Raw genomic sequence first — 19,904 nt, forward strand, 5'->3', positions numbered from 1 at the left:
ATTAGTTTAATATTTTAAATTATAATTTCGTTAGTATTTCCTATATAAGTTGCTTTTAAATTAATTTTGTTTTTAAAATTGATTATTGCAGGTTAGTTTTTAAAATGTTGCTTTGTATCAATATGAAGAATTAATGATGATATTAACATGAAAAGCTACTAATGAAGAGATTGATTATTGTATATTGTTAGATTTTGTAAAAACTTTGTATTTGAACTAAAATAACAATGAATATTTTATAGCTCTTGTAGCAAATGATATTTTAGGAAAACATGATTTATTTTATTTATTGAAATACAAGAAGGAATTAAAATTTATAATTACGGGTATGGGGAGGGGATTTTTCCCCACAGGGACGGGGAGGGGATAGAGAGGGGATTTTTCTCCGCGGGGACGGGGAGGGGATTTTCCTTCTCGAGGAGGAGACAAAGATTCTTTGTTATCTCCGTAACGACGACGGGCTGGGGATGGGGATTGATATCCCCTCCCTGCCCCTCCCCATCGCCATCCCTATACCAAACCTTCCCCATCCCTTCCCGTTGCCATCCCTATACCAAACCTTTATATAGATTACAAATATAATGATTAAAACATTGATTGTTGTTATATCTGCTTCCAAGCAATTTATGAACTTTATGCTAAAATTCCTCTTCTCCAAGATAATCGATTTAATTTGAATTAAATTTATTTAAATTTGAGTTTGAAATGAATTTAACTCAAATAAATTTAAAAATCAAATTCAAAGTTTGAAATTTTGAATTCAAATGAATTTGTATATATGTATGTATAAATGAAATGTGTAACACGTTTATAACAAAGATTTAAATGATAAGATTATCATTTAATTTAAGAATAAAATTATAATTATAAAAAAAAAAGTACGGATTTAACAACTGATTCTGAAGAAGCAGACCTTGAGCCACTACATTAGATTTCAAAGAAGGCGAGAGAGGAGGTCAATTTCACGATTCAAAAGACAAGGGCTTCCATAAAACCCATCTGAAATCTGAAGCCACAGGGGGATTTGGGAGGAGCATGGGCTTGGCCCTTGGCCATCCGCCAGCATCATAGCCCCTCACAGGCGAGCCCAAGACATTGCCCAATTGCAACATTGTGGGATCCCAAAATCAGGATGAGAAGGCCAGGTCCTGAAAAGCCATCCCTCTGTGCCGCAGCCTGGACTCAGTAATATAGCATCCCCAGCATAATCAGAGAAACTTAGGGTAACTTCCCCAGAAACATATTTGATATCTTCCTAGCATCCCCTGCATAATCAATTGCAACTAGACTTATTTTCAGCAACGGTGTCAAAAAGGAAAGAAAAGGAAAAGAAAAAGAAAAGTGACAATTGCACCTTAACACACATTTAATGAATAGAACATAAGAGAGTGGTATATAAATATGTAAATTAGACCTTAACACAAGTTAATTGATTTTGTGTAATATGAGTTTCAATCTTCACACTTGTTACCCTAATATATATTTTTGATATGGTATCAGAGCATGAGTCAAATGACTAGTTTAACAGCTTAAGTGTTCCTGGATACAAGTGACAATACACCCAGCCAATAATCTGTTGAGCCAAAAAGCAGATCTAACAGTCTAGGTGTTTGCACTTAAGCGAGGGTGTTGGAGACTCAAATAAAAAAATAAAGAAATAGAGTCTCACATCTAATAAATGTAACATAAGAGAGTGGTATATAAGTGTGTAGATTGGATCTTAACACAAGTTAATTGGTTTTATGTAATATGAGTTTCAATCTTTTGGCTGACAACATCCTCCAGATTTGCAACTCCAATCCAGGGTATGCTAAGACCATTATCAAGCAGTGTCTTGTGAATCATCGGTCCTGAAGATCCGCACTTAGGGACATTTGAAAATATTTATATAATTAGTCTAACACGTCACTTAGCTACACCCAAGAATAAATATAGAAAAGAATCGATGGAGACAGTAAGAATTTTAGTTGGAAACTGACTATGGCATTTAGAATGTGCAAGGATCTATAATAAGTAAATCAGTACACATCAAGGAATAACAGATTACATGCTGTAATTACACGTCTATGGTTATTCAGTGGTTCCACCAATTGTTCAAAACCATTGGAGTCTTGTCCAGACAAGACCTGCTAATGAAGAGAGTAATTCAGAAAGAGCTCCACAGTAGTCTCTTAAAGAAGCATAATGCCACAGAAATCAAATTATATTGAATGAAGAATAGATAAAGAATGAGCAAGAAACAGACACAACTACATATTGACAAGTTAAACCATAAGGATTGACTGTGTCAGTGGTCTTATACACTCAATATTATTTAAAAAAAAAAAAACCTGTTATACGTAAATTCAATCTTTTTTGGTGGTTAATACTTTGTGTTGTGCATGTTAACTTCAAATATCAGACCTAAATATTGGACAGAAAATAAAGTGCTACATATGCTGCCTCAACATTTGTTGCCTTGCTGTCATCTACCCATGTCACTCCATGGATATCCTTGTGCACTGTCTATAATGTAAAATTTACCAATCACTTAATATGTGGGTCAAAATTAGAAATACATGTTAAGAAGTGATGAGTTTGTTCAATTAATGACACACTTAAGCTAGATAAATCAAAATTTTGAAATGCTTGACATATATGTTCAAGTGCAAAATTGGTAGAAATTTTCCATCTAATTATGCAATGTCACTTGATGTCATTAGATTATGCAACTGACTGTTAACTTTTCTATATGCCAATGTATGGTTATGCTCCCTTCCCAACATTTTGCATCTGCTTACTAATCTTTACAGAGAATGAAGATATAACAATGTTTCTCTCATTGCTTATACAAGAGCCTGACATCATGAATGGAATCTGTGGAACATTCACTACTGATTGGAGTAACATTTTGAGTGATATGCTAACCATTTCCCTTAGGGCACAGTTAAGCCAATCATATAAATATAGGATTTTCTTAAATTATGAAAATCGGTTTAAATTGTGAGTTTATATGAGCAATAAAATAAAGCCCATGTTGTTTTGATCCAATTAATTTTTGGGCCTTCCCATAAACTTCAATTTATTTCTTCCTCTAAAAGAACTTCCAACATTATAAACAGGAGGGCAAGGATTCAATGCGGGTCATTGGTTCAAGCCTTTAGTGACATTAAACAGTCTAAAATCAATTAATAGTATAAATGTTTTGCCACATGCTTATCTTTGGCAGGACCATTATGCGCTCTGGCCATGCATATATTTTAGAAATATTTGTGCAAGACATAAGGAATTAAAAGAGGATTGGTAGACGAAGTCAGAATCTTTCTTAACAAATATAATGAAAAGAAGATTGTTTCTTACTTTCACACCAGGGAAGGCTCCTACCCAAGCAAGATTAAATTCATGTCCATTAATCGCTTCATTTAAGTGTTGGTTTCCTAATAGAAAAATATGCTCAGCCATTAAAACACACACAAACTCCAATATGCACACACTCCAACAAATAAAGCTATGTAAGATGAGAATTTTAAGTTTTACAAAGGTAAGACTGATTTCCCTGTAATGAGGTTTAGCTCACTTCTATGCATTAAGACCCTGAGTTTGTGTGTATACATACCATACATTTACTTTCGGGTCTAAACCCTCCAAAATTTAACTAATATCTAAAACAAAATTAAATCATTATATTTTCATGGCATGCCACCTTCTCCACTAGACTTAGGGCTCTATTTGTTGTAGTTCAGTGAAAGTTAAGCAGAACTTATGAATGGTTCTATCGGATTCAAAATTAGTATGCAGAGAGCAGTCATTTACTTGAGAAATCATTAAAACTTACCCAAAGGAAGAAGTCCCAACTTGGTGTTTGTCATGTGAGAAAGTAAACGGCACTTAGTCAGTGCATAATTCCTCATTGTCTTGTGCCTTTCTAGATGATCAGGGGTTAGGTTTAATATCACACTAACCTGCATAAATACCCACAATTTCATCAGGTTGAAAATATAAATGCATATAATGCATCTTGTATATTCAAACACAAATACAAATTAAGACACGAGCAATTTCAAACAATTCTTTCAAGCCTACTCACGGAAGGGCAGAAATACTTGTTGGGAATTTCAATTTGATAACTGCTAACCCCCACCACTGCAACCAAGAAAACATTTTGATGTAAGTTTGTTTCAAACTGAATACTATTGAATGGGATGAAAAATTGTGACCAGAAAATAAAACCCACCTGAAACCTGGGTTTTGAAGAAGGCAATGTGAAGCATTGCAAAGCAGCCTCGGAAAGAGGTTTTAAGAGGTTGCCCCCCACAAATGCCTCAATGCCACGATGATTAAGCATCTGCATCCAAACAATTCAGGGAACATAAATTTCAGAAAGTACATTGCAAAATTATATCATAACAGGAATACTTTAAAATTGGTAAATAACTGAAAGTTATACCAGCAATATGATAAATGACTAAAAACTACAGTATAACTTTCACATGGAAAATATTTTCTTCTTTGGACCAAAGAAACATATCCAAATAGCAAATTCTTTAACATTCTAAACTTCTATTGGGGAACGGCAAAGGACATTACTTTTTATAAGAGATCAAAATGTCTTTTCATAAATTTGACTAGAAATTAAAGATGTAATACTAGATTTGATGAAGCCTTTGCTTTGCTTCACAGTCTTTTATGAATTTTAAAATGGAATATGTCACAACCTCCAAAAATCCAAATTGAATAAGAGTGCCTAAACATGTTTCACTTTCTGTTACTATTTGCAACGATAAATACAATCAACACACAAGAGTTACAATGAATATGAGTAATGTAAACTGTAAACAATAATAATAATAATAATAATAATATGAAACCTGCCCAACAAAGGTGACAACAGTTGATTTTCCAATAGTTCCTGTAACTGCTAAGATCTTGATACTTCTTGATATGACTTCTGCTGCAAAATCCAATACGGACATTACCTGTTTCCCCTGGATTTTGACAACAAATTAAAGCATAAATTATTCCAACTGAAAAAAAAAAATGAAATGAAAGAACTCAAACAGGAAGCTTGAAATTTGTAAGTTGTAATTAAGTGGAGTCCACAAGTAAACTAATTGAAATTATAGAAATATAAATAAAGACTTAACATTTCAGTTGCTGAAAATCGAATGTAACATTTCAGTTGCTTCCACAATTATTTAAAAAAAAAAAGGTGAGGAAGAAGGTAAAGAAATGTTGAGATATGGAGTGATACAACATCAGATTTTCCTTGAAGGTCCTGCTGAGAGTGCAAGATTGAGAGGCTTTGAGTTTTGTTTTCTTTTCTAAGTGAACGAAATTGGATGTTGCAATTTGGTAATTTTAATGGGAAGATTTCAGCTTCATTGTCATTGCAAGTGGAAATAATCACTTCTTTTTTATACAAAAATAACTGTAACTACTAATTTTATACTCATATAGCCATTAGATTTTATTTTGAAAAAAATATTTCATATATAAACTAAATTTTCAATCATTCTCTTTCATTTTCAAAAAATTATTCAATCTCTATGACACCATTTCCAACCAAAAAATGGCCACATCCACCAAATCCATCTTTGACTTTGAAGATAAAAGTGTATATTTTTGACCGTTCTTCTTCATCGTTAAGTTTATTATTTTAGAGTTTAAAAGTGAGAAAAATGGGAAATATGATATGATTATTTATTGACTACATTCTACAAATATTATGATAAATATTTGGGTTAACACAATATTTATGGTTTTGAGTTTTTTTAACCTCTAAGTATTCACGCATAATCTTGAATATGGATGTGCGTTCACATATGCTTGGGGGTAAGTGTAAACATTTTATGCTAAGTGAGGATTATGAGATTTTCCATTAAAGGTGTTTGGTTTGAGAGAATAAAACATTATTATATTAATTTATTTTTTATTACTTAAATCACTTTGTTTGGTTTTAGAAATAATAAAATATTTTAATAATGTTTTATTATTAAGTTGATATGACAAGTAACATGAGAAATAATTTAATTATCATCTCAACCTTATAATAATTTTAGGATAAAAATACCCTTATTTCTAATTAAAATAGCACATGCAAAATACCAATTTTGACCTGAGAACTCTTTTTGTACCATAACCTATTTCACATTTCTACGATATATGATTAAATTTTGTAGCATCAAGATCACAAAACAAAATATTAATAGCTTTTGCTTTTAAACTCATCATTTTCTCATCCTCATAATTAAAATTCATTTCATGTTTTGGCTCATTGGTTCTAGGGTCCATAGGTATATAGTTTTCATGTTCAATGATTTTCCATAATTTAAAATCAATAAATCTAACAAGAGGTCTCATTCTAATTTTTCATTGAATATAATTTGTGCCACTAATAATGGAGGTCTAGTAGTGCATTAGCCTTTGGCAAAAATGTGTGTGGATTTGCTAGCCATTTAAAAAAGATCTTTTAACTCTAAAATCATGAAATTTTGATAAAAATTAGAATTCAAGCTCTGATACCAATTGAAAAAACCTTTTAAATGACTAAAATGAACTTAGATAAGGGTGAATAAGTTATTTGAAAAATTTTGATGCACAAATTTTAACTTAAACAACCAATAATAAATATAAGCACAAATTAAAAGATGAAGGATTAGATATATAGAGTGGTTAAGAGGTTTCTTTTACGAATCTCCTATGTCCACTTTTTCAAACAAACCATCTCAGAGTTTTCACCAGTTTCTTCAAACTTTTTACACTTACTTTTCTTTGGGATTACATCTAAATATAATAGTTAAATGAGATTTCACCCACAAGTGTTTGAATATAAGAATTTTTGTGTTATAATGTCTCTCAAAGACTAATTATACAATATGAGTACAAGATGTTCTCTCAATGATTTGAGTTTGACTTAGTGAGACAAAAAGATTAGCTTGAGCTTTGAAGAATTTAGCTTAAGAGTATAACAATGTGCTTTGTAAACCTTCTTCACTTCAAATGAGCTTAATTTATAAGCTTGAGTGGCTGCAAAACGTAATAATTTCGTTGTTTTTGAAAATATAGTTGTTGACTTCCAAAAACGACATTTTGCTCTTGAAATTGTGACAAAACGAGTGACACCATTAGTTGGAACAATCGAAACCCTTATTTATGGCTAAAGGTCAAACTTAGTTAGAGTTCCCAATGATCAACTTTAAATGTTCATGGCACTAATAAACGATTGGTACAATTGATAGGCATGATTGATATCTTCTTTGTAGCACCAAGTCTTGAAAATTCCAAAAGAGTGCACAACATACCAATCAGAATGATGAATGAATTCCTCAATGCCTGATTTTTGTACTATACACGATCGACATGCCAATAAGCGCATGGTTGGTACAATGTTTCTTGACTTTGAGTTCCATTTGACTTGACTTTGACAATGATTGGCATGTAAAAACGCTTTTCATCCTCGGCATTCTTCACAAAACTGGAAGAATGGTTGGCATGAGATTCTAAGATGGTCAGTATGCCTTGGTTGACTTTTTTATGTTGACCATACTTTAAACATTTTGAATGTTTATTGGTAATGGCTTGCTTTCTTCAAACATGTCTTTGAAAATGGTTCTTGTCTGGAACGTTCGTGCATGATCATATTGAACTTGACCAAAATTTCAAAAACATACATGACTATGGAACAACAGAGGGCACAACTTGATGAATGCCTCATTTTTCTTCATGGAATAGACGTGTTACTTGATGTATCGGTCATTCTCAGGGTTTATTCTTGCATTTTTCACACTTTATCCAATTCGTAATATTTTTCACGTTCTTTGGACATGTTAACTAGTCTTGTTAAGTTAGGTTTTTATTATTATCAAAATACCTTGAGGTCCAACACGAAGGGTTTAAGGCATAAACATTTCCTACACTATGACTTGTTAGTCATAGTGTTTGCAAAAGATAAGGCCACCAGTGTGTGAGCTAAGGCAACAACTAATGTTGTAAAAGTACTAGATACTTAGAATATAGAAAACAATAAGGATACAATAAAAGTTGATGTTGAGCTTGATAGTGAGGATACAATAAAAGTTTATTTTCAAGAGAAAAAAGATGTAGTCAAAGCAAAATGTCAACCAACAAATGTTGGTCCAAAGAAAAAGAGCGTAAGTAACATGTATAAGAAGAGAAATGGTGATAGCTTCTCAGTATTGGTTGATTGGTAATTTTAGAAAATCTTATAAAGCAATCCAATAAGAAATACACGAGATTGCCTCTTATTTCAAAAAAAGGCTAAAGGAAAAGATAAAAGAATGGCATTTTTTAATGATTTATTAGAATTGGATGGCTTTAGTAGGTAGAAGTTGCTTGATGTTGGAGAGCATATTATTAAGAGAGAAATCATGTTGTCTAAGGTCAAGTAATATCCATGATGTTTTGATGTGTTTTTTGTTGAAGATAAAATGTGTTTAGGTTATGTGATTCCACTTGACATCTATATTTTATAGGTTGGTATGTCTGATGTGATGAAATAGTTGAAAGAGGAGCTAGAAGGTAATCCAATTTATAGCTTTTCATAATGGGACTTGATTAAGTGCATGAAATGTCCTTATCTTGCTAATTGTTTGTTTGTTAACTACTAATACTTCCTTATCTTGTTGTGTTTTTGTTGGTCAGTAATGTTTGTTATGTAGTGACTTGTACACCAATTGATATGATATTGGTTTTGGATCAGTGCAAACTTTGTGACTAGTAGGACTTTAGCTTTGAATCCAATTCTTGTGAGTTTTGATTATCATCATAGAATTTTTCTTGCATTCAGTTTAGAGCATTTTCTTCAACAACTTTAATACTACAACTACTAAACAAGGTTTGTTTTTTAGCATCAATAAGTTATGCATATTGTTTTAGTTTTGTTTCTTTCTATTAATAAATTTTCATGACTTTATGGTTATATGTTTCAGAGTATTAAGTTTCAAGAGTATGTTTTGATGGAGAAGTTTACTGACAATGTAAATGCATTTCAATTTTGTGATTAGTAAGACTTCAGCTTTAAATCCTATCCTTGTCTGTTTGAAAAGTTTGTTGTGAAGAATCCAATCCATATGTTATTGGTTTTGGATCATTGCAAACTTTGTGATTAATAGGACTCTAGCTTTATATCCAATCCTTGAGTGTTTGATTATCATTTTAGAATTTTTCTTGGACTTAATTCGGGCCATTCTCTTCAACAACTTTAATACCATAACTACTAAACAAGGTTTGTCTTTTAGCATTAATAAATTATACATGTTGATTTAGTTTTGTTTATTTCTATAAATAAATTTTCATAACTTCTTGATTATATGCTTTAGGGTATCAAGGTTGAAGAGTCTGTTTTGAAGCAAAAGTATAATGGTAATGTAAATGCATTTAAACTTTGTATGAAATAAGGAGGGGTGGATTTGGGTTGGGCCAAGCCTGAACACCCTGTGACTCGAGTTCAGCTCCAATGGAAAATGGTCTAGCTCAAATTCGGCTCGAGTTCGTCAAGCTAAAATTAAGTTTGATTTGGATGAAAAATGGCTCAGCTCGATTCGATTTGAGTTTGGCTTGATTTTGTAGGTTAAATCAATGGTTCAAATTTGTAGATTGATTCAGCTCGAATTAATGATTCAAATATATGACTCGGATTTGTGGCTTGAGTTTGTAGTTTATTGACAAAATGACGTTGTTTTACCTTAATAATATTCAAAATTTTTAATGCAAGCCACGAATTCGAACCATTGATTCGGGTCGAAAACTCTTTGGCCCAAGTTTGACTCGATTTAAAAAACAAGCTAAATCTTTTTGCTCAAATTTCATTCGAATTTAAATTAAATGAATTTCAACTGAGCTAAATCGAGCTAAGCCAGCTTGGATTATATGCAAGCCTCGTTTGAAATAAGGTGAGCCAACTTTTGTTACCCCCACAAAGGAAACAAAGAAAGGTATGTACTTTTTTTAAAACCTTGATCAAAATATGATTGTAATCTTCTAAACTATCTATTGTTCCAAGTCAAATGAGAAAGAAAATAAAGAATTTGGACAAGTAATAAAAAAAACCTTGGGAAAGGTTGTTATTCACCACTTCATAGTATGTTAATGACACAAGAGGTTTTTTTTTTTGTACATAAATTAAATGTTTTCGTTATGTTGTCAAATTCGGGAGGACATTTATCTATTGTAAATTTTTAAATTTTTTGATGTTTGATTGTATGTAAGAACTTGACAATTCAAAATAAATATAGGAAAGACTAAGACATGTATAAAACAATGCTAAATTTATTAAGATTTCATCATATAAATTATGGTTTCAATTGTGATATCAAGTTGTGTCTTTCTTTATATTGTATGAAAACATATTACAAAGTGCAAGGAAAAATTTATTAGTTTATATTAATTTTTTTCCATAGGTTATTTTGATATTAATTAATTTTGAGATTTGACTTCATAAAAAATTCATATGCAATATTAATAAGAAAAATATTTTAGAATATACACAAGAAAAAATACTTTCAAACATTACAAGTGTTAATCTAACAAAACACAGTATTAATTTATACACAATAATTTTTTTAAGGGTATTTAGGTAAAAAAAATGTATTTGGTATTCTTTTATTATTACCAATCAAATACAATAAATGATAATATAATTAAACATAATAATAATTTATATTCAGTAATCTTTCAAGTTATTTATGTTGGTGGTAATTTATTTTAATATTAAAATATTATCTAAACCAAATGCCCTTGATATATGAAAGGATAAGTGTAAATACTCTTTACAAAAATGGGATGGTTTTTGAGTGATGCGCGTATAATTTCGAGTCAATTCATTTAGGTAAAAAAAATGCATTTGGTATTTTTTTATTATATTCAGTAATCTTTCAACATTTTGTATCATTTTTTTAATCTATTTTGAATTTGTTCAATTTTTATGAGTTTTTTAATCTTTTGTTTGCCAATTGTAGCATCAAGCTAAAAAAGAATGGATAAGGGTTTGTACGCTGACAAACAAAGAAAATCGCAAATTCTCATCACTTTATAGGCCAAGTGATAATGAGAGGCTACAAGAACACAATGGACCATATTGGTATGAGACGTAATAACAGCTAAAAAAATCTTTTTTAAGATACATGATTTGTGACTTTTTTTAACTTAAACATGTTGAGATTTAATAGTAACTAACCCATTTAGTATTACTGTGAGAAATCCATAAAGGAAACCTCACTAAAGAGTTAGTGTCTAGTTTTTCCACTTCAATGTCAAAACTGTCTAATGTAACATTGGTCATTACAAAATTAGATATATCTTACACATAGGATCTAAAGATGCACTATTTATTGTTTGGATGATATAATTATGACGCCTTTTTTCAAACGTATATACTCTAAAAAGAATACACATCTAAAGCGGTGTTAACTAATTTTAATTAAAATTGGTGCATTTCTATCAAGACAATGCAACAACACAAACTCAATTCTGAAAATTACTATTTATTTGACACAACAATAATTTGTCTTTCAATTTTAACCAATCAAATGATCTCCAAATCATGTAAATTATATATCATTGGAAAAAATATTCAAAGAGCTTTCTAATAGTATATAATGCCAACCACAACTCAATCAACAAGACATTCAAAACTAACTTCAAAGTTTACTAGCAAAAACTAGAAATTGCAAAATCATACACTGTGAGCAGTACCCGAGGCATACAACACACATTCAAATCTTCACACTTTGGATTTCAAGGGTAACAAGAAAATTAACCAAGGCATAAAGGAAAGTTCTACCAACCTTGGGATCTTCTACCACCCATTCTTCTTCCAAGATGAATTGGATAAAAGAACAAACAAAAAAAAGTTAACAAAGCCTTGCTTGAAATTTTCATTATCAAAAGAGTCTAAAGTTTACAAGTGAAAAAACCACACTTATATATAAGAGGAAGTGGTGGCAAAGTGAGTATTCATAGGCCATTAATTAGACAAATAATCTATGACCTTAATTTAAGTTTAGTCAATCAAATAAACTAATGTCATACCATATTAATGAAGAAATGACAAAAAAGGAACAACCTTTCCCTAAAAAGTGAAACTATGTCCACCAACTAAGGTTACCTGCTTCCTCTTTAGTTACAATTCAACTAAATGGGCTTCATGGCATCTTAGGGTCCAATTTAAGTGATGGATGGTTGTCTTATCTACTTGGGCTTTAAAGTAGGCTTGTAATTGGCTTTTTGGACTCATTTAAGCTTCCATTTTATTAAGGCCTTGGATGCAAGTAATGAAAGTGTACCCAAAAGTAAAGTTGGCCAAATTAGAGATGACATGTATAGAGTTTTTTCCTTATTCCCTTCATTAGCTTGGGTCGAATGGTGTATGGCTAAGAACTTGGGGGTTGAAAATGTTAAAGTGGTTGGAGATACATCATCCCCCCGGGTTGGGAAGGACTTGCCCTCAAGTCCTCAAGGTGGCTATCCTTTATGTATGGTGAAAGATCTCCAACATTGAAGGTGGCCGAGACTCCTCCCATTTCATCTGAAAGATTCACCTTGTATGCATTGTCATTCACCCTCTCAAGCATTTCAAATGGTCCATCAGCCCGTAGAGCTAGCTTACTCCTCCTTTTGCTTGGAAATCTCTCTTTTCTCAAATGCACCCAAACCAAGACACCAGGTTTGAAAGTGGATGGCTTTCTATGCTTGTTGACCTTCTTCTTGTGAGCTTCATTGGTCTTCATGATTTGAAATTTGATGGATTCATGGAGTTTCTTCATGGTAGCAGCTTTCTCCTTAGCTTCCTTATGAACTTACACATCAAAAGGCAAAAAAGTTAGATCCAAAAGAGTTAAAAGATTGAGACCATACATTACCTTAAATGGAAAGTGTCCGATTATAGTGCTTGGACTCATATTGTATGCAAATTCAGCTTGGGCAAGTTTCAAATTCTAATATCTTAAGTATTTGCTGACCATGGTTCTCAAAATGGCTCCCAAGGTTCTATTGGTTGCTTCAGTTTGGCCATCTGTTTGCAGGTGATGAAAGGTGCTAAACATGAGTTTAGTGCCCAATTTACTCCACAAAATCCTCTAAAAATGGCTTAAGAATTTGTTATCCCTATCCAAAACTATGGTTCTAAGGATTCCATGAAGTCTCACAACTTCTTTGAAGAATAAGTCAACCACTTTGCTTCCATCTTTAGTCTTGGTGCTTGGTAGAAAATGAGCCATTTTGGAAAACCTATCAACCACCATTACTATTATATCCTTCACTTTTTGAGTTCTAGGAAGAGCTACCATAAAATCTATGCTAAGATCTTCCTAAGGCTGTTCTGGAATCGGCAAAGACATGTAAGGACCAGCTTTGAAATGAGATTTAGACCTTTGACAAGTGTCACACCTTGATATAATGGTTTGGATGTCACCAACCATCTTAAGCCAATAGAAATGTTCTTTAAGCATATCCAAGGTTTTATTTATGCCAAAATGACTTTCCAACCCACCACTATGTGTCTCCCTAATAAGAAGCTCTCTAATCTAGATGTATAATTTGGTTCCTTTGAAGAGGAAACCATCTTGGACAGTGTAGTCTTCATAGACACCTATTGAACACTTCTTCAAGATCTCTCCAAACTCTTCATCTTTATGATAATAATCTTTCATCAGCTGAAACCCAAGGACTTGTGCATCAAATATGGATAATAGATAATGTCTCTTTGAAAGTGCATCAGTAACTACATTAGAAGCTCATTGCTTATAGGAAGAAACATAAGAAAAATATTGAAAGAATTCTACCCATTTAGCATGCCTTGCACTTATCTTTTGTTGGCTACTAAGAAACTTTAAAGCTTGATGATCTGAATGGAGAAAAAATTGCTTAAGCCTTAAGTAATGGCTCCAATGATCTAAGGCCCTAACAATAGCATAAAATTCTTTATCATAGGTAGAATATATTCTCTTTGTATCATTAAGCTTCTCACTAAAATAAGTTATGGGTCTTTTAGCTTGAGTGAGGACTGTCCTAATGCTAACTCCACTAACATCACACTCTATTTCAAATACTTTATCAAAGTCAGGTAAGGCTAAGATGGGGGTTTCACATAACCTCTTTTTAATCTCCTTAAATGCTTTAGAGGCTGTTGTGGACCATTCAAACCCATTCTTCTTCATGTATTCAATGATGGGAGCCATGTGAGTGGTAAAATTAGGCACAAAACGCCTATAGAAAGAAGCAAGGCCATGGAAGCTCCTTACTTCAGTAAGAGTCTTCGGTTGGGGTCAAGTTTTAATGACTTCTATCTTGGATTGATCCACTTGGATGCCATCTTTGGAAACTATATATCCAAGGAACACAACTTGGTCTACAAAGAATTCACATTTCTTTTCCTTTACATACAACTTATTCTTTCTCAACACATCAAAGACACTCCTCAAGTGCAAGACATGATCATCACAAGGTTTGCTATACACGAATATGTCATCAAAATACACAACAACAAAAGAGCCAATGAAAGGTTTGAACACCTCATTCATAAGCCTCATGAAGGTGTTTAGGGCATTTGAAAGGCCAAAGCGCATAACCAACCATTCATATAAGCCTCTTTTAGTCTTGAAAATTGTCTTCCATTTATCTTCTTCTTTCATCCTTATCTGATGGTAGTCACTCCTTAGATCAATTTTGGAAAAGACACAAACACCATATAACTCATTAAGCATGTCATCAAGTCTAGGGATGAGATACTTATTCTTGATGGTTATATTGTTAATGGCTCTACTATCCACACACATCCTATATGAGCCATCTTTTTTAGGAACAAGTAGGGTTGGAACGGAACATGGACTCATGTTAGGCCTTACAAAGCCTTTTTCAATTAATTCTTCCACTTGTCTTTACAACTCTTTAGTCTCTATGAGATTACATCTATAGGTTGGCTTATTGGGTAATGGTACACCTGGAACTAAGTCAATTTTATGTTTAATGCCTCTTATAGGAGGAAGGCCGGATAGAAGCTCTAGTGGGAACACATCTTCAAATTCGGCCAAGAGAGGTTGAACTAAAGGATGAGTTTCTTTCTTCTCGTGTTTGATCTCCCCTTCAAGTATAAGTAATGCAAATATAGGTTGCAAACTTAAAAAAACCTTTTCTACTTGTTGCCCATTCATATACATACTCTCCCTTCTAGCTTCTTTCCTTTTGATAGCCTTATTAGCTTCTTAGGGACTAAGAGGTAACAAAGTAATGGTTTTCTCTTTGAATTTGAAGGAATAAAGGATATTTTTACCATTATGAGTCATTTCTCTATCAAATTACCGAGGTCTCCCTAGCAACAAATGGCATGCATCCATAGGAACTACGTCACACATAATCATATCTTGGTAATGTTTGCCAATGGAGAAGGAAACAAGTACTTGTTTGGGTACTTGAAGGCTAGTCCCATTACTCAACCATTGGAGCTTATGTGATTGAGGATGAGGTATGGTAGACAATCCAAGTTTCTTCACTAATGTAGATAAAGGCATATTTGCATAACTTTCACTATCTATAATCAAAGAACACACATTGCCTCCAATAGTGTATCTTGATTAGAAAATTTGGAGCCTTTGTTCCTCATATGGAAAAGACTTGGAATGCAGTGCTCTTCTAATCACTAACATCTCTCCTTTATCAGCCCTTTGCATGACCTCCTCTTCTTCTTCTTCGACAACTCCATCTTTATGGTTATAATCTTTATTTTCTTCATCTTCTTGAAGAGATTCTTCAATAACTTGAATCTCCATCAATGACAAAGTTCTTCTATTTGGGCATTCGACTTGGAAGTGTCTATAACCTTGGTATTTGAAACACTTTTAATTAGAGAGATCAAGTTTCCTATCTTTGGTTTGTTCTTGCTAGGTTTTACCATATTTTCTTTCCCTTTCTCCTTGGAAATGGTTTTGACAACCTTATAGTTGGATGAGGAACCCTTTTGAAAGGTGGTTCCCTTGTTGAAATGAGGACTTTTGGAGAATGAAGTCCCTTTGGTAAATGGCTTGGCAACCGTGGACTTTATGACATTTTTTTGCTTCTCCACCTTAATAGCCAACATACAAACATCTTCAAAAGTGCAATTAGTTGCAACTCCACCATATAAGCAATGTCTTGGTTTAAGCCACCAATGAATCTTGCAATAGTTTGTTCTTTCACTTTCGACAGCTCACTCCTCATTAATAGCTTCTCAAACTCCCTTATATAATGCTCTACTCCATCACTTCCCTTCTTAAGGGTGTGTAGCTTGAGGTAAAGATTTTGTTTATGGTTATTCAAAAGGAATCTTCTCTTTATAAGCTTCTTTAGTTTCTCCCAAGATCACACTATTTCTTTACCATCTTTTTCCCTTTGCTTCTTGAGATTTTCCTATCACAAGGATGCATAATCCTTGAATTTTAAGATGACAAACTTACATTTCTTCTCATTTGAATAACTTTTATATTCAAAAACTCTCTTTATAACATGTAACTAATCAATAAAATCATTTGGACTCATGCTCCATTCAAATTCCATAATTTCAATCTTTAAGCCCCTATCATCATCTTTTTCTCTCCTAGGTGACCTCTCTTGTTCTTCCTCACTTGAGTTATCATGAATTATCAATTTCTCTCTAGTATGTCTAGAAAAAGGAGGGGAAGGTCTAATATGTCTTCTTGGTTGATGTAGTAGGGTTAGTTGAGGTGGAGGAGGGGGTATTTAGCTTTGTGTTGAAGTTTGGAGTTGTGATAAGGTGCCCGACTTTGAGTGAAGGTCAAGTCTCTCATCGTTTGCATCATTTGATTCATTTGGTCCCTAATAGCCTTAAGTTCTCTTTTGACCTCTTCTTTTAATGCCATGTGGACAAATTCCAAAGGTTGAGGAGGTAAGGAGGATGAGGATGAAATTTTTTTATGGGACATTTTTCGTAATGGTTAGTAGGTAAAGACTAATAGTTATAAGTGTTTAAAAGGTTGAGGAGAGTATTGGTAAGTGTTTAGGTTAAGAAAGGTTTGTGTTTTAGGCAAATTAAGGTTTTGTGAATAGTAACTTTATGGTAAACAGTAAATTTCGGTCGTAAACAGTAACTCTGGGAAGAAGATTATAGTCAACAAATCATAAAAACAGCCTAGGCTCTGATACCAAATGGTGTATTTCCATCAAAACAATACAACAATACACAAACTCAATTCTAGAAATTACTATTCATTTAACACAATAATAATTTTTCTTTCAATTTTAACTAATCAAATGACCTCCAAATCATGCAAATTATATATCATTGGAAAAAACATTCAAAGAGCTTTCTAACAGTTATAATGTCAACCATAACTCAATCAACAAGGCATTCAAAACTAGCTTCAAAGTTTGCTAGAAAAAAACTGAAAATTGCAAAACCATACACTGTAAACAGTACTTGAGACATATAACACACATTCAAATCTTCATACTTTGGATTTCAAGGGTAACAAGAAATTAACCAAGGCATAAAGGAAAGTTCCACCAACCTTGGGATTTTCCACCACCAATTTTTCCTCCAAGATGAATTGGATAAAGAAACAAACAAAAAAAAGTTAATAAAGCTTTGCTTGAAATTTTCACTATCAAAGGAGTCTAAAGTTTACAAGTGAAAAAACCACACTTATATATAAGAGGAAGTGGTAGCAAAGTGAGCATTCATAGGCCATTAATTAGACAAGTAATCTATGACCTTAATTTAAGCTTAGCCAATCAAATAAACTAATGTCATACCATATTAATGAAGAAAATGACAAAAGGGAACAACTTTTCCGTAAAAAGTGGAACTATGTCCACCAACTACAGTTACTTGCTTCCTCTTTAGTTGTAATTCAACTTGGTGCATATCCATCAAGGCAATGCAACAATTCACAAACTCAAATCTGGAAATTAATGTTCATATGGCACAACAACACTTTGTCTTCCAATTTAACCAATCAAATGACCTCCAAAACATACAAAGTATAGATCATTAGAAAGGGTATTCAAAGAGCTTTCTAATGGTATATTATAACAATCACAACTCAACCAACAAGGCATGCAAAACTTGTTTCAAAGTTTGATGACAAAATCTGAAAATGGCAAAATCACACACTGTGAACAGTATCCGGGCATACCACACACATTCACACTTTAGATTTCAAGGGTAACAAGAAAGTTAACCAAGGCATAAAGGAAATTTCCACCAACCTTGGGGTCTTCCACCACCAATTCTTCCTCCAAGATGAATTGGATAAAGGAAAAAACAACTAAAGAAAAGCTACAAAGCTTTACTTGAATATTTCATTATCAAAGAAGTCTAGCCTTTACAAGTGAAAATCCACTTTCATATAGAAGAGTAAGTGGTGGCAAAAATTGGGCATTAATTTAACATGGAAGCTTTTCCCTTCATTTAAGCTTAACCATTCATTCAATACTAAGACCATACCATATTAATTAAAGAAAACAACAAAAGGGAACAACTTTTCCCTAAAAGGTGGAACTATGTCCACCAACTAAAGTTACTTGTTTCCCTTTTAGTTGTAATCCAACTAAATAGGCTTTGAACACCTTTTTGGGCTTCAAAATGGAGTGATGGATGGTTGTAACTTCACTTGGGCTTCTCAAAATGATGCTTGGACGTTTGAACCATTGATGGACTTCAAAAGTTGCACTTTTGGATCAATTGGAGCAAGCTATTCATTTGGACCTTGGGTGGATGTAATAAGACTATATCCAAAAGTGGTTTTGGGTCAAAATCAAAGGTGCAATGCTTCCTTTGGCTTGGGATTTTCTGGAACTTTATTCTTCTTGGCTTTAAAGGTTGCATGAAGACTTAAGGATGACTTGGAACCCAAAAATGACAATGGAGCCGCATATACATCATCCTCCCCGAGTTGAGAAGGATTTGCCCTCAAATCTTCAAGATGGCTACCCTCAATTTGCTAACCATTCATAAACAAGCTCTCTTTCTTGACTTCTTTTCCCTTAGTAGCTCTATGTACTTGTTGTGGACTAAGAGGAGTTAAAGTGATAGTCTTGCCATTGAATTTAAAGGAGTAAGTGTTCTTCTTGCCATCGTGCTTCACTTCCCTATCAAATTGTCATGGTCTTCCCAACAACAAGTGACAAGCATCCATAGGAATCACATCACACAAAATCTCATCACTATAATGCTTACCAATGGAGAAGGAAATAAGCATTTGTTTGGCTACTTGGAGGCTGGTCTCATTGCTTAACCATTAGAGCTTGTATGGTTGAGGATGAGGTATGGTAGGTAATCAAAGTTTTTCCACTAAGGTAGATGAAGCTACATTGGCACAACTTCCACTATCTACAATTAAAGAACACACTTTATCTTCAATGGTGCACCTTGATTGGAAAATGTGGAGTCTTTACTCTTCATGAGGAAGAGGCTTGGCATGCAATGCTTTTCTAATCACTAACATCTCTCCTTCATCAGCTCATTGTAGAATTTTTTCTTCTTCCTTGTTGGCTTCATCACTTTCATGGCTGGAAACTTCACTTTCTTCTTCTTATTGATTAGACTCTTCAATTGCTTGTATCTCTATCAAGGATAAAACTCTCCTATTAAGGCATTCAGCTTGGAAGTGTCTATAGCCTTGGCATTTAAAGCACTTTTTGTTGGAGAGGTTGGTCTTCACTATATTAGGCTTGTCCTTAGTTGGTTCCATCATTTGTTCCTTGCCTTTCTCCTTGGAAGAAGAATCAACAACATTTGTGTAGGATGGGGAACCTTTATGGAAGGTAGTTCCCTTGTTGAAAGGAGGACTTTTGTAGAATGAAGTTCCTTTGGTAAATGGCTTGGCAACCATAGACTTCATGGCCTTCTTTTGCTTCTCCACCTTAATAGCCAACTTACAAACATCTTTAAAGGTGCAATATGGTTGCAATTCTAC

The 19,904-nt window shown here is 33.2% G+C and overlaps 1 protein-coding gene across 1 annotated transcript; it reads right to left on the reverse strand.

Annotated features, from left to right (window-relative positions):
* Positions 1 to 1,065: 1,065 nt before the first annotated feature.
* Positions 1,066 to 14,174, reverse strand: LOC123225689 (UDP-N-acetylmuramoylalanine--D-glutamate ligase-like). The gene is made up of 10 exons (XM_044649799.1): positions 14,025 to 14,174; positions 4,848 to 4,964; positions 4,210 to 4,324; positions 4,067 to 4,122; positions 3,815 to 3,941; positions 3,340 to 3,416; positions 2,434 to 2,505; positions 2,052 to 2,126; positions 1,774 to 1,863; positions 1,066 to 1,176 (listed from the first exon to the last, which is right to left on the reverse strand). The coding sequence occupies exons 1-10, from the start codon at positions 14,172 to 14,174 to the stop codon at positions 1,066 to 1,068; spliced, it is 990 nt and encodes a 329-aa protein (XP_044505734.1).
* Between the last annotated feature and the right edge of the window lie 5,730 nt (positions 14,175 to 19,904).

This window comes from Mangifera indica, chromosome 9 (genome assembly GCF_011075055.1).
Source record: "Mangifera indica cultivar Alphonso chromosome 9, CATAS_Mindica_2.1, whole genome shotgun sequence".
NCBI lineage: Eukaryota > Viridiplantae > Streptophyta > Magnoliopsida > Sapindales > Anacardiaceae > Mangifera > Mangifera indica.

Excerpts from the sequence above, each read along its gene's own strand:
- LOC123225689 (XM_044649799.1), bottom strand. The coding sequence starts at position 14,174 with ATGGCTCCCATCATTGAATACATGAAGAAGAATGGGTTTGAATGGTCC. Across the intron at positions 4,965-14,024 it reads TATTTGAAATAGAGTGTGAT|GGGAAACAGGTAATGTCCGT; the intron begins GTTAGTGGAGTT and ends GTCAAAATCCAG. Across the intron at positions 4,123-4,209 it reads AAAACCCAGGTTTCAGGTGG|TGGTGGGGGTTAGCAGTTAT; the intron begins GTTTTATTTTCT and ends TCTTGGTTGCAG.